General features: G+C 39.0%; 1 protein-coding gene across 1 annotated transcript in view; it reads left to right on the top strand.

Annotated features, from left to right (window-relative positions):
• rap1b (RAP1B, member of RAS oncogene family) overlaps nt 1–14,000 on the top strand; it is an 80,917-nt gene that overhangs the window by 42,764 nt on the left and 24,153 nt on the right. Inside the window, exon 2 of the mRNA XM_007232291.4 lies at nt 4,629–4,707. Within this exon, the coding sequence (XP_007232353.1) occupies nt 4,651–4,707 (57 nt within the window). The 5' untranslated portion in view covers nt 4,629–4,650. The remainder of the gene's footprint in view (nt 1–4,628; nt 4,708–14,000) is intronic.

A 14,000-nucleotide genomic window follows, 5' to 3' on the forward strand; every position in this document is an offset into this window, starting at 1 on the left:
TTGAAATCATATTTTGCTGTTTATATGTGTATGATGTGCAATAGTCACAAAGAAAAATCTAATATTTTTAAAAAAAATAAGAGACGCCTTAAAAATTGAGTTTATTTGATTTTACCAAATTAAAGAAAAACCTCTGGAATATAATCAAAAGGATGATGGATGAGTACAAGCCATCAAACCAAGCTGAACTGCTTGAATTTTTGCACCAGGAGTAAAGGCATAAAGTTATCCAAAAGTAAGACTGGTGGAGGAGAACATGCCAAGATGCATGAAAAATGTGATTAAAACCAGGGTTATTCCACCAAATATTGATTTCTCAACTCTTAAAACTTGAACTATGAATATGAACTTGTTTTCCTTGCATTATTTGAGGTCTGAAAGCCTTTTTGTTATTTCAGCCATTTCTTATTTTCTGCAAATAAATGCTCTAAATTACAATATTTTTATTTGGAATTTGGGAGAAATGTTTTCCGTAGTTTATAGAATATACAGATGTGCGCACACACACACACACGCACACACTTGTCTAACACATCCTTACAGAAATATAGTAGAAATATTTTCTTAACAGTAAAGCCGTTTGTTTTATTACCCTTGAGTTTAGTGTACCAATAATTTTGTCCATATAGTGTATGTTCACTGGACTCTTGAGGAAGCCTTGTGTTTTCCTCATGTCCTCTTTGTATCGAGTAACAGTGTTCTACAGTCTTCATCTGCATCTTGAGCTGAGCTGTTGAAGCTCATCAGTGCTGATGGACTGCTGACTGATTATTTTCAGTAGCGCTTGACTTTATAGCCCAGCAGAGACGGGTGTTGGGAGGGGTGGGGGGTGGAGTGTACCACTTCCTCTCTTAATCCACCCTGTCAGTCATACCACAAAACACACACATGCGCAGTTGCCATTTAGAACTGCGTAGAGAAGTTCTTGCAGCCATAGGTTTAGGGAGTCTTCAGTAAACACAATCACATCGTTCACCGTGTGAAAAAATAATGTTTTGAAGGTGCTAATAGTTCTGCTGTTTTTTTTTTTTTTACTACTTATGCTGCAGTTGTAGTACGAATAGTTGTTTATGTTTCTCAGAACTGAACTCTTGAGCTTTTCTACAAGTCTAATTAAAGTAGTTTCTATATGTAACTGTGGGTCACGACCCCCTCCACAGACCCTCTAAGCTGTGGGTGATGTAATTGTCAGATAAATTGGCTGGAAATGATCCACATGCTCTTTTTCTTCACCCCAGTAAGTGACTAACACTCCCACTCTGACTTAATTCTAATCTTCACTCTGAAGATAATCACTGTATTCTTCCTGTTTTCATAATAGCACCACAAGAACGAACACACACACACACACACACACACACACACTAGGGCTGTGAAACTTTGGGAATCGATTTTTGGGGTCACGATTCGGTCTTTTTTCCGATTCTTTCAAATCGGTTGGATTTCTTTTTCAAACACCGTAACACGACACTACACGCCTCTCTGTAGCCTAATAGGGAGAGGCTGTAAGAGCAAAAACTTTCCCTGTCCTGTTGCTGCTGTGTCGCGACAAGCACCTACTGTCGTGCGGACCTTTTTAACTGTAGGGCTCCGCGCGACAGTAGCCGCGGCTCTCAACAAAAAAACTTTTTTTGGGGGGGGGGGGGGGGGAATGAGAATCGATTCTGAATTGTTTAATGTTAGAAATGCGATTCGAGCTCAAATTGATTTTTTCCTGCACCCCGAACACACACTTCCACCTCCACAAGTCTAATTTGAATTTTAATCTTAATATTTATTTACTTAAAGTCACTGTACTTCACTACAGGTAGTTGTTGGAGGCTCACAGTCCATCTCAGATGCTCTCAAACCTTTTCCACATTCTTCTCTTGATATTTCTACCCCTCCATCTTTCTTTTTTGCACTCACATATTATCTTCCTTTCTCTATACACACACATTCTTTTTAAATTTACTAGTGTTATGATTTCTTTCTCTACTGATTTCTTCTTCTGTTTCTCACTCGTTTTAGTCTCTCTCACTCCTCTCTCTCTCTCTCTTTCTCAGAACAATCTTGTTTCCAATTTTCCAGCGTGTTCAGATTGTGATGGAGCATGTCACAATAAAGGTCTTACTCTTGCGCTCTTTCTCTCAGATTCACTTCCCTGAATGTGCCCATCTTTCACCCACTCCTCCTCTTTTGCTCACTCCCTCACTCCCTTCCGTCTGCCAATGTAAATGGAAAGCAGAGCATCAGATGACAGCGGAAGATTTGTTCTTTTGGTTGGGAGCTATTTAAGCTCAGCTTGGAGGCAATAGAGTTAGTCAGGGAGGGGGTCCAGCTCAAATGGCATTGTTTCTATTGCATTAGGTTTGGTAAGTGGTGTGTGCCGCTTTAATCGCTGCTCTCTGAGTGTACTGTGTCAGTCAGGCAGACTGACTCCAGTCACTGTGCTGTTTCCCAGTAAAGCCTGGTCATATCTGATACACACCTCCAATCATCCTCTGTGGACTGCCTCTGTAGTTATTTATATCATAAAGCATTACATACTCAGTCTGACATACGTTGCATGTTTGTAGTGAATATTATCTGATTCTAAACCTGTGTCCCCAATGTGTGGTTGATTGCACTCATTAAATATAGGTTATCTAACAGGTAAATAATAAGTGTGTGATATGGGATGTAGAATACACATAGTATTTTACACACCTATTTATAACCCCCTTCAATATTACATCCTTCCATTCTTACATCTATCTATCATTACATCCTTACAATAAAGAAACAGTGAGTTGTAGCAGAGTGAATGGTATGTATTATTATGTATAAAATGTATATAAATCATGAAAATATGTCAGAGCAGTTCATGACTCAATTACTTTATTAGAAATGCAGAGATTCATAACTATTCAACTCGCCAATCTTTAGATGTTCATCTTCCTAAATTTCTCTCTTGTAGAGGTCTATTTTCGATAAGCTATAGGAAGACAAATATATGAAATTATTTTAACCATTCGGCAAAAAAATTGTTCATCTGTAAAACATTATAAAAGATGTTTAAAAGATCATTAGATGAATGTATTGATTATTTTTTGCAGAAACATTCTCTATTTTTGTTTTTTGTTTTATCTAGTTGGAATGTGATATTCTTTTGTTGATATTATGTTCACTATAATAGATTTTTATATTATTAAGGTAGAGGCTTAATTTAAGCCCATGTTTGTTTTTTGCCTCTACCTGCAGTGTATTTTATTGCTATTTGCAGTCTGTTGTTTTTTGTTTGGGCAAAAATAAAAATTCAGATACAAAAATGCTACACAGAATAAATCATATGCTTCATAGTTGCACGCTATTGTTTACTTTTGTTGGATTCTGCTTTTTTTCTGAGTCCCCTCTCATTTAGGGTTCCAGTCAATCTCCAGTGCTGCTGTAGATCACAAGGAACCCAGCATTACCCCACACAGTAGAAGTGGGCGGGTCCTTCAGCTCCTGAGTGTCGTTTCTACTCACTAAAATAGCTTGAGTGAAACTAAACATGGCAGGATTAGCTAAGTTGCTAATAGCAATGTTGTACAAAAAAAAATAAAGTGTCCTAGTGTAACTTGTCTGTAAACTTTGGTTCCACATAACCTTTATTGGGTTTCGCACATATTCTCTGTGATTGTGCAAACCAAACTGTGACCCCTGTACCGTGACTGTTTGTAAAGAATACATGTACCATTACACCCCTAGTGCTTTGTGAGTTCCTTCACTCAGCAGTAGGGCTGTGGAATAAATTACACATATTTTTATCGTCATCACAATATGAGTTTTACGTTAAACATATACAAGAGCAACATTGTGAATATAATCAGCAAATGTACAGTAACTGGAATCTCTACACACTGTAGACACTGTAGACTGGAGGTAGAGAGAGGTAGAGTTCCACAGTGAGCACTCGCAACAAACTACATCTTTAGCAGCCTTAACTAATTTGCTGGTGTTAGTGGGAGAATTGCTTAAGCAGAACTGAGAACAGATGAGACACTGGGGAACGAAACTGAGTGAACTCAAGAGCCTGTGTGTGTGTGTGTGTGTGTGTGTGTGTCTGAATGTGTGCTTTACCACACCCTCAAGATAAGTGTTTGTGCTCGAGCTAAAGAATCATATGATCAGTAACACCAGGAGCTCACACTTGCCTTCTTGTAAGCTGGTGACCTTTGGAAGGTGTGGTGAAGTAGTGATGCACTGTAGCTTGTGCTAATAGGGGAGGGGGTGGCCTGTGGTGGGTGAGGAAGTTAAGAGCGTCTGCTCTGAATATAGCCGGAAGCTTGACACATCAGATGTTGTATTGAGACGATAGATTAACACGTCAGCAGAAAGGGAATTAGCCTCGCCTTTATCTGGCAAGCTGTGGTTGTTTTCGGTGCTTTCCTGCTTCATGTTTGTTCTTCTTCCGTTACATTTATTCAGGCTTCTTGCCTCAGATTGAAGCTGTAGGGATTCCTCGTTGGGATTAGTTCTGCTTTACAAATCCCTGTTCTTGTCATAGCTGAAAAATGAACTCTTGAAATAATATTGCTTTAAATTCATTGTATTTTGGTTTAATAAATGGTCCTGTTGGGAAATTGTGACCAAATCTGACCATCATCCTGTTTTTGTTTTTTCAGGTGATATTGGACACACTGCATAATGCGTGAATACAAGTTAGTAGTCCTCGGCTCTGGAGGTGTCGGCAAGTCTGCACTGGTGAGTCATTGTGTTCTTTTTCATCTTAGTTGGGTTTACTATGTTTTAAAGTGTGTAATGCCTGTCTATTCCAAGGCCTATGTGAGGCAGTGTGTTTAATGTATAAGCACTGATGAGTTTATATGTGTAGTATACAAGTTCCACAATTGAATTTTACCCCAAGTGTACACAAATAAGTCATTTTTGTCTAAAATCAGTAAAGCACTGAAGCTACTGGAGCTGCTAGGCTAATATAGCTGATAATGCTAACTGATAATGCTACTGTGTACACCATTATTTAGCATTGTGCTAACTCATGTTGTCGCAATACTGAAATGTTCCACATAGCAAGTTTATGTCTTTTATGTTTATTTTTTTAAGAGAAGCTTGAATTCGATTTTGACGCATTGCAATGAGGAGGTCATAATGTTGGAGAATCACCACACCACCTTATCTTCAACTTGTCCCTGAAGTATTAGATGGAGTATCGTTCTAAAGAGCACAGTTCCACTGCACAGTGTCCACCAACCTTTGGTATATATGGGAGTTTCCCAAAGATTAAGCCTAGTCTTAGACTTTACAGCATTTTAAATGGAAATTTTTGTAAATAGAAAAGAAAAACACAGTAAAGCCCTATCTGGACAGGATCTGTCAAAAATAGTTCACACAGGAGGACCTCTGAGTTTTTAGGCCTTCTCGGTCACATGACATCGCGTTCAGTAGCTCCTCCATTTCCACTCGCTGTTGTGTTTATGTGGATCTCTGTGGAAACTCAAGCTCGAAGTGTAATTTCGGTGTATGACAGTGGACAAATAGCTATTTTATTAAACGTGAGGTGACAACTTAGAGATGTGACTCCGGAAGGGACTAAAATGACTGGAGGACCACGGAGTTTAGCGAAAAACAATGGGTAATTCAGCCTGTAATTTTCTCAGAGGACATCTAAGAAAAACACATTCAAGGTCATTCCGGATGGGAATGAAATCATAGAGGACCCCTTCTCATAAAAGAGAAAATTACCCAGGACCACCTGAGAAACTAATCCTGTCCAGAAAGGGCATAAGACTTAATCTGTGTTAATAGTGTCTGGCCAGTGTAGCTCAGATATAGGTCCTCTATTTGTAGAGCATATTGGAAAATAGTGTGTTTGTGTTAAAGGTAGTGCACATGCACAGGTGGGGTCTTCAGAATTATGCATAGTACACTCACCTATCCAGACACAAGTAAATCTCAGAATTTGGCTTATACAATAATGGAGTTAATGTAATCTGTACTCTACAGTAGCTTTGGCAGTTGTTCAGTTAGCATCCCGTGTCTTAAGAAGTTCTCTCTGTATTTGTTGAAACGCTGACACTGGTTTTCCCTGATTTAAGTGAGAACGCTAATCTGAGTCGTCACGTGGGAGCCTGCTTGCCCCTGGAGGACCCGTGTCCTCGACCAGGTCACTGTGGGGCTGTGAGAACACATCTGGCCTCTGGTTTGTTACTCTCATTTGAAAAGCTGAGTCAGATATGGCAGAATGACTCAAGTGCCTCCACTACACCGCTCCCTGAATCATGGCAGCAGCACAGCAGACACACATGATTTGTGTTGTGCTTAAGGGGCACTAGAGTGAACTGAAGAACATGAAGTGCTTAGTGCTTCCCAAGTGCTTTTGATGTAAGACGCAATGTGATTCCTATAAAGGCATGATAAAGGATTTGTTGATGCCAGTGATGGTAATTTGAATATTTTTTTCTTTCTGAATGTTTCTCTTTTTTTACATAAGTAGAGTTCAGTATCTTTGGAACTTCACATTCTGAATACATATTCAGAGTCAACTTTTTGGCAATTTCTGTTGGTTAATTTATCAGAGCTTTTTAAAATGGTGTAAAAAGCATCAGCATTAGGTAAAAAATAGTATTGGAAAATGAACTGATGTTAACGCAGATGTTATCTTTAGCTGTCCATTGATTGACATCGATATGCTGTTTGAGCAGTGTTTTTCCATGGTAACTGTTTGTGAATGGCTTATTATATACTTGTGTTATGAGTGTTTTCCTTATAGTGGGCTGGTGAATACAGACTAATGTGTAAAGTGTGCACAGCCTTTTTGATCACCCAGGATTGATTAATAATTTATGTATTTATTTAGAAGATTGTTCAGTGTTTTGAGTCTAGAACAAGTAGGGTAGGTGAAAGCTAACCAGCTACCCTGCTTTCAAGTAGACATGAAACTAGATATAGGGCGCCGAGTGGTCCAGCAAGCCAAAGTGCTGCCACAATAATCAGGAGATCGCTGGTTCAAATCCTGGTCATGCAGCTTGCCATCAGCTGCCAGAGCCCTGAGAGAGAAAACAATTGGTCTTGCTCTCTCTTGGTGGGTAGAAGGAGCTCTTTCCCCTTATCATTCTTAGGGCTCATTGTGTTGTGGCATCATCACTGATGGAGGTTATACAGCTGAGTAGAACCTGAATGGGAGGCCTAACCAAACTGGCAAAAAAATATGAAAGGGGGGGGGGGGGGGGGTTAGATATTGTAGCTGTCAGGCAAAGACCATGATTTTAGATTTTTTTAAATAATAAAAAAATAAATAAATGCTTCAATAATAGTAATTCCATATATAGTGGTATATAAAAACAAATAAAGTGGCATATTAAAAATAAAGATGGTAATTGAACTTTTACAATGTGCCAAATTCTGCCCTTGTCTATATATTACACAGCCAAAATAGAGCATTCATTCACATGCACTTAAAAGAGTCACAGGGTGCAAGATGTCACACTTTGAAAACAGGGGAATAAAAACAGGCCACCATATTTGCATAGTGACATGCCACGTTTTTTTATTAAAAAGAAAATCAAGCAAACCTGGATGAATCAGAACTCTAACCTTGTGTTCTCGGGTATAGCTTATCTTGTAAATGTTGAGTGTTCCAGCTAACAAGAGGCTCAGATCACAATCTATGCTGTGGTGTTTAGCATGCTAGGCAACTTATCTTAGCCTAGATAGCTGGCTACGTGTTCTTACATGACAGAACCTCCGATCGCATTTCGTTTTTCTGTCACTCCCAACACCAGTTGCTCAATTTCCTCTCTCCCTTAGTCTTGATACTCTGTGGGTCTGTAATTAGTCAAGATAGCTAAGCAAAGGCTAGTTTAGTCAGTGCCCTACCGAGCAAGTGCAACACAGGGAGGAAACAAAGCTCTTACTTTCAGATTTCTGTTTATCAAGCAGCAGTCACATGATCTGTTTTTTTTTTTTTTTTTTTTTTTGTGCATTTGTAAAAGGGTTTTAGTCATTCTGACTTGAGTGTTTTCTGGGGTGGACAGAATCAAAGCTAATGCTAACCAGCTTTTCTCTCCTGATTCAGAGCAGTAAAACATTAGTCATTTTCAGAATTACAGGTTTAACATTTACTGAATGATTGAGATGACTATAAAGTGTGCTGAGAGTTGCATAGGTTTTCAGTTTTTAAGCATTGCAGGATGAGATGGTTTGAAAACCATGCAAATCCACCTGCTGTACTCCAGTAATTTTAGTAGTGTTTACTTGGAAAAGAAAAGATTTTACATTGATTTCTTTTAAAGTTTTTTTTTTCCTACTCCTGTAAATTGGCTTTTTTGGAGATTCTGTGTTTCTGTGGCTGTTTTAAAGTATTTTCCCATAAATAACAGCTCCCCTGGTAAACACATGGGTCAGTGTTTCAATGCATTGTCCTCTCTAACCTGTTTACTCTCTTTCTAGCATCATTAGCCTGTTAGCTTTCCTAACATAGTGCATTCTCTCCCAGGATGTTACCCTACTTTTTTCCATCCCACTGAACTCAAATAGCAGACCCTCTGGAGCAGCGGCACAATGGCTCGACCCATTCACCTCGGGCCCCGGCAGAGAATCCGTTGGCTCTGTGTGTCTGTGTATGTGTGTGCCACAGGGTGTGTGAGTGACCCCGTATCCCTCTCGCTCCTCTTTTCCCCTCTCTTCAGCGATGGCTGAACTCTGTCAGTACACTGGCCAGACTTTTATTGTCCATTAGCTCTAATTGGAGCACTGTGGATAGGTCTGCGTGAAAAGGCCGTGGCGAGTAAATGCACTCGCATTAAGCTCCTTGCCTGCTCCGTGCACAGAGGCTGAGGGGAGGTCTGTACAATCAGATCACTTCTCTATCGGGTCAGCCTGGTGTCCCGTAACACGGTAATGGTGCACTCTGCCTGCGTGCAGTGTGGTGCTTTTGCTGCCTTTAGTGTAAAGCAGTAAAATTAATACAGCACCAGCGTGTGGAGCTCAGTTAACTGTTTTAGATGCAGTTGTCCAAAATAAATTTCTGGCATATAAATTTGACTTGGTCTAAGGCTGTTACTGTTTGATTGATCCACTGATCATTTTTAATTGTGTTATATAAGCCCAGGTAAGACGAATCGTGCTATGCAGAGCCTTTTAAAGAGTACAAAATACTATAGTAGAAAAAGACATCCAGCAATTATGTTAATGTCATTGTAATGTCTATATAATAGTATTGTGAACTTGGTCAAAAATATAATGTAACTTGCCACGATTTGAAATATCTTAAATGATTGGGATTTGTTACATTATAAAGAAATTACTAAAATAAGTTCCAAAATATTAAACAGAAGAAGAAAACTAGTCAAATAAAATGGAATGTGTGTCTATCAGTATCTTTTTCTTACAGTATGAGAAAGCAGCAGAACTTACAGAGCCCCTGTTGTATTCCATTTTCCTCTTGAGGTCTACTTATGGCTCATTATGTAAATAACTCTGCTTCTGCATGAATGAGCATGGAAAATGTGCTGTAGGCAGAAATAGACAGTTATATGTCAATGCATATAAAATGCATGGCGTCACCATGGAATACATTCTTTTTTTTTACATTGACTTTCATGGAAAGTACATTTTTTCCCTTCTTTTATAAAGTTGAAATTTTAAAAGATGCAAAGTGTTCCATGATTTTTGCCATGTACCATGGAAGCTAAAGACACATATCCACATTTACCTGCAGGGTATGCGTGCAGTGGTTGTGCTTTCTGTTTGAATCGATTGTTCATTTGCATGGAGAGTTCTAGCCAGACACTGTTACGATCATAATTACCACTTACTGCACTGTCCACTATGCGACGTAATGCCTTTTGGAAGGCATACACCTGGAATCCAATGTCAGAAATTGTACTAACGCAAAGTCACATCACCTTGCTATGAGCACACTGGCGAGTTTATATCCTACCATACACAGGTGTACATGTTATAAAGCTGTTCCCTGAGGTAACACCTTAGGACCTGCATGCTACATTCCCATGACTTTTGGAATGTCAATATAAATGGCCTGGGGAGTGAAATTTAAATTTAAGACATCCAGTCTTCATTGTAAAAGGAACAAATGAAGAAATGGAGAAGTTTTACATGATGCAGGCCCTTTTAATCTCTCTTTTTCACTGTTTATATTTATCAGCAAAAATAAATAAATGCTTTTTAATTAGAGCTAGCCTCTCAAATACCAAGCTAACTGAGAAACTCGAGCAGCTTGTACCAAATTTAAATGCTGTTACCCTTACTAGTTAAAATTTTATAACTTTAATAAAAATTAAATTTTTAATTTAAGGAATTAAGGAAATATTTACACACTACTGAAATATACAGAAACAAGAACAGTGTAAGCTTTATTTCTATATGTGAAAAGTTTACTTTGGCCAGGAAAATGGGTGTGTACATTGACTGACTGTAATAATATTCGGACATTCCAATGTCAATGCAGTGGAATCACCATATTCTGAAAAATATGCTGTAATGTATTGATGCATTTTTCTCCCTTGATGGCGTGCGGTTTACAGAACTGATATCTAGAACACTGTAGGGAGCCGTGTAACGGCCAACAATAACATCTGAAGCTCGAGCAGGCACTCCTCACACAGAAACTAAAGAATAAATCATGACAGGCTGTGCATGAATATATCCACTATGGAGTGATTTGGTGGGGCCATGACATGCGGCGGGGGCTGTTACCTTCTCGAGTGGATTATTTTCATATGACCTCACGCTCTGGAGTGTTCTTTGAGGACAAATCACGGCAGGTTTCCAACATTTGTACATGTTCCTTGTTAAAGAACAACCAACTGTGTACATGTACATTATTTAGCTATACATTTACATTTCTGCTGTTTGGCTGACTTTCTTATCCAGAGGGACTTGTTTGAATCATGTTACACAGGTAGGAGAATGTTGAGTAAACAATGAAGCATTTTTGTAAGTTTCTCTCGAAAAAGGAGTCTGCTAAATGCCCTAAATGTAAATGTTAAGTTAAGTAGTCTTGTCCAAGGGCTGTTATTAATGTAGCGTGGTGTGCTTGCACAGCTGTGAAATATACCCTTTTTTCCACCCTGAAAATTAATTAACAGTTTACTCATGAGGATTAGTAGCAGACAGAGTTTCGCTTAGTGTGGTGTTTAAACCTCGCCCAGTAGATAGCAGTGTTGTACTCTGTCTTCAGATCTCCCTGTTATAATTGGATACAAAGAGTTCCAAGTGATCCAGTGGACTAAGGCGCTGCCACTATGATCGGGAGATTGCGGGTTCGAATCCCGTTAATGTAGCTTGCCATTAGCTGCCATCAGCTGCTGGAGCCCTGTGTGGGTAGATGGCGCTCTCTCCCCTCATCTCTCCAAAGGGTGATGGCGCTCAGCACAAGGCGTCTGTGAGCTGATGTATCAGAACCGAGTCGCTGCTCTTTCCTCAGAGTTCGCAGGCTAATTAGGCAGCAGTTTGAAAAAAAGGTTGTGGCTGCCTTCACATGTATCGGAGGAGGCATGTGCTAGTCTTCACCCTCCTGGTGTTGGGGCGTTACTAGTGATAGGGGTCCTAATTGAGTAATTGGCTTTGTAAAGTGGGGGAAAAAGTTATTTTTTTATTTATATTTTATATATATTTTTTGTTTGTTTATACAGTTTTTGTTTTTTTATATATATTGCATTGCTCATGGTATCAGAATATCTTAGAACGTGGCAGTAAAATATATCATTATTTTTCTTACAATATCAGGATGTGCAATACTAAGTTTTTTCCAATAAACAGCCCCGCTCTTGTCCCTGCCACAGCAGAGCTACAGGCTGCGGTACAGTCATGAGTACAAGTCCATAAAAGGTCCATGTAATACCAATACAATTACCACTATAAATTCAAGAGCCATTTGGATTCTAAATAGTCATTTATCGAAATAAAAATGTCTTCATATGAGAAATGAGATCATTTTAGACTGATCTATATATATAGTGTTTCATTGCTCAGTTGCTCAATTTTCAATTACGATTCGTATTTGCGACATTCACTGTTCTGTTTTTCTTTTGAAGGAAGTTTTCATGTTTTTCTTTTATGGTTTATGTACACTCCCACCTTAACCCCCACACTCTCCACCCTCTGCCCCCACTAAAAACACTACAGGCACACAGATGAGTCAGTGTTTGCAGATGCCTCGGTCTCTCAGGCTGCCGGCGCTGCTGTAGTCGGGGAAACATGTTGAGTATGAGCACACAGAGCTGGCCAGCGCAGTCCCAGACCCTGCTGATCTCTCCCACTAACCCAGGGTCATCAGTCAATACCGCCACAGCCCTCTCCTACTGACCACCATATGGCTGCAGTGGCCAGTAAGGTGGTGATGTGCTGAAGGGAGGTGAATAATTGGCAGACTTACATCGCAGCATGTTATCGACTGGTAACACAGTGTTTATTAAATCAAATTAAATGTTGCAGTTTACCATTAGTTACTCTAGTTTTTCTGTACTAGATGTTTGTCATACCAAGGGTGTGTCCCATATGCGTACTAGGGCTGTGTATTGGCCATAAGATACATCTCAAGATGTAGGGGTTACGGTTCAAATGTGATATTTTACTATAGTTTACTTTTTTGTCCAATCAGAGCATCCTAATCTGAATAAATGATTTACTTACAACAGAAATTATACTTTGCTATCTAGTTGATACCAAAATTAAAAAAAAAAACATGACAGTACTTGTTTTGTATGGAACTGAAAAAAAAATTATACCAAAAATCCTTACTGACCAATTACTGAAGCTCATAGTGCCACTATATTGAAGTCTGCAGCATGTCCATGGTGTAGAATTATTATGGTTCTCTACCTGCACGTTACTGAATTGTTGCAATTTTCATTTTTCAATTTTCAGCTTCTTAAATGTTCAGTGAACTTGTTCAGTAAATGCTAATCTTTTAGGCTTACTATATTTTATTAAAAATAAAGAATACTACCAACATAAAATCAAAGAAAATGTGTTGCTAGGAACTATAGGCACATATTGCTGTCAATACTAGAAGAAAAATGTGGAATTGATGCAACCCTAGTTTTGTACATGGGCAGTTGAGCTGGTCTGTCTGTGTGTGTCTGTGTGTGTGTCTCTGTGTGTGTCTCTGTGTGCATGTATGTTGTCTAATAAGCTCCACTCCCTCCTTCAGTGGAGCTCCTCCAGAAGAGTCTAGTTTGTGGATGAAGTGTGAACTGAAGTATTTCCTGTGGAGGACTGAATAATGCTCTGAGAATGATGTCAATGTCATGTCAAATTCCAACTCCTCACAGTCTAGCTAACAGGGCCTATCACATAAGAGTACTGGGGAGGGGGGGGGGGCAATTATCTATTTCAGCTAAATCTTTTTTTTTTATTCCATTTTGCAGAAATGTGAAGAAGCCACTCGTTCTGTGTTTGAATGGCTTTGCGTCTGTGGCTCAGTTTCATTGAACTAAAGTCCCAAATTAAGTCAGAGCTGTCAGACAGAAGAGGTTCTAGACTGCATAAGATTAAACTGATTTGTCTTAATTGCTGAATATTTCTTTGAAGATTAAAATGCTGTGCTGCACTGAATGGAGGCTGTCTGTGTGTGTGTGTGTTTGCAGCACATTGATATTAGGTTTAATGCTTGAATGAAAATGCATCAGTCTGTCTGTCTTTCTGTGACACATTAGCAGAATTAACCAACATGATTTTTCTTTATTATGGCATTTATAATACATAAATTGTGAGGTGTTATCTTGTGTGTGAGGTTAAACACTGCTTAACGTGCTCATGGCAAGGTGGCATGAATAATTTCGAAAGAGTTTGAACGAGACCTTATAGTGGGTTTCAGATGAATATGTTATTCCATTTATGTTGATGTTCAGGCTTTTAACACTCCTTGATACATTGTGTACTGAAAATACAGTGCAGTATATGGTAATTACCATGGTTTGGAAAATAAGGTTCATCTGCTGGAAAGAAAATACTGTTTAAACATAATAAATGAGCAAATGAGACTTTATTGCTTGCTCATGTATAAAAGAGCT

This window comes from Astyanax mexicanus, chromosome 2 (assembly GCF_023375975.1).
Source record: "Astyanax mexicanus isolate ESR-SI-001 chromosome 2, AstMex3_surface, whole genome shotgun sequence".
NCBI lineage: Eukaryota > Metazoa > Chordata > Actinopteri > Characiformes > Acestrorhamphidae > Astyanax > Astyanax mexicanus.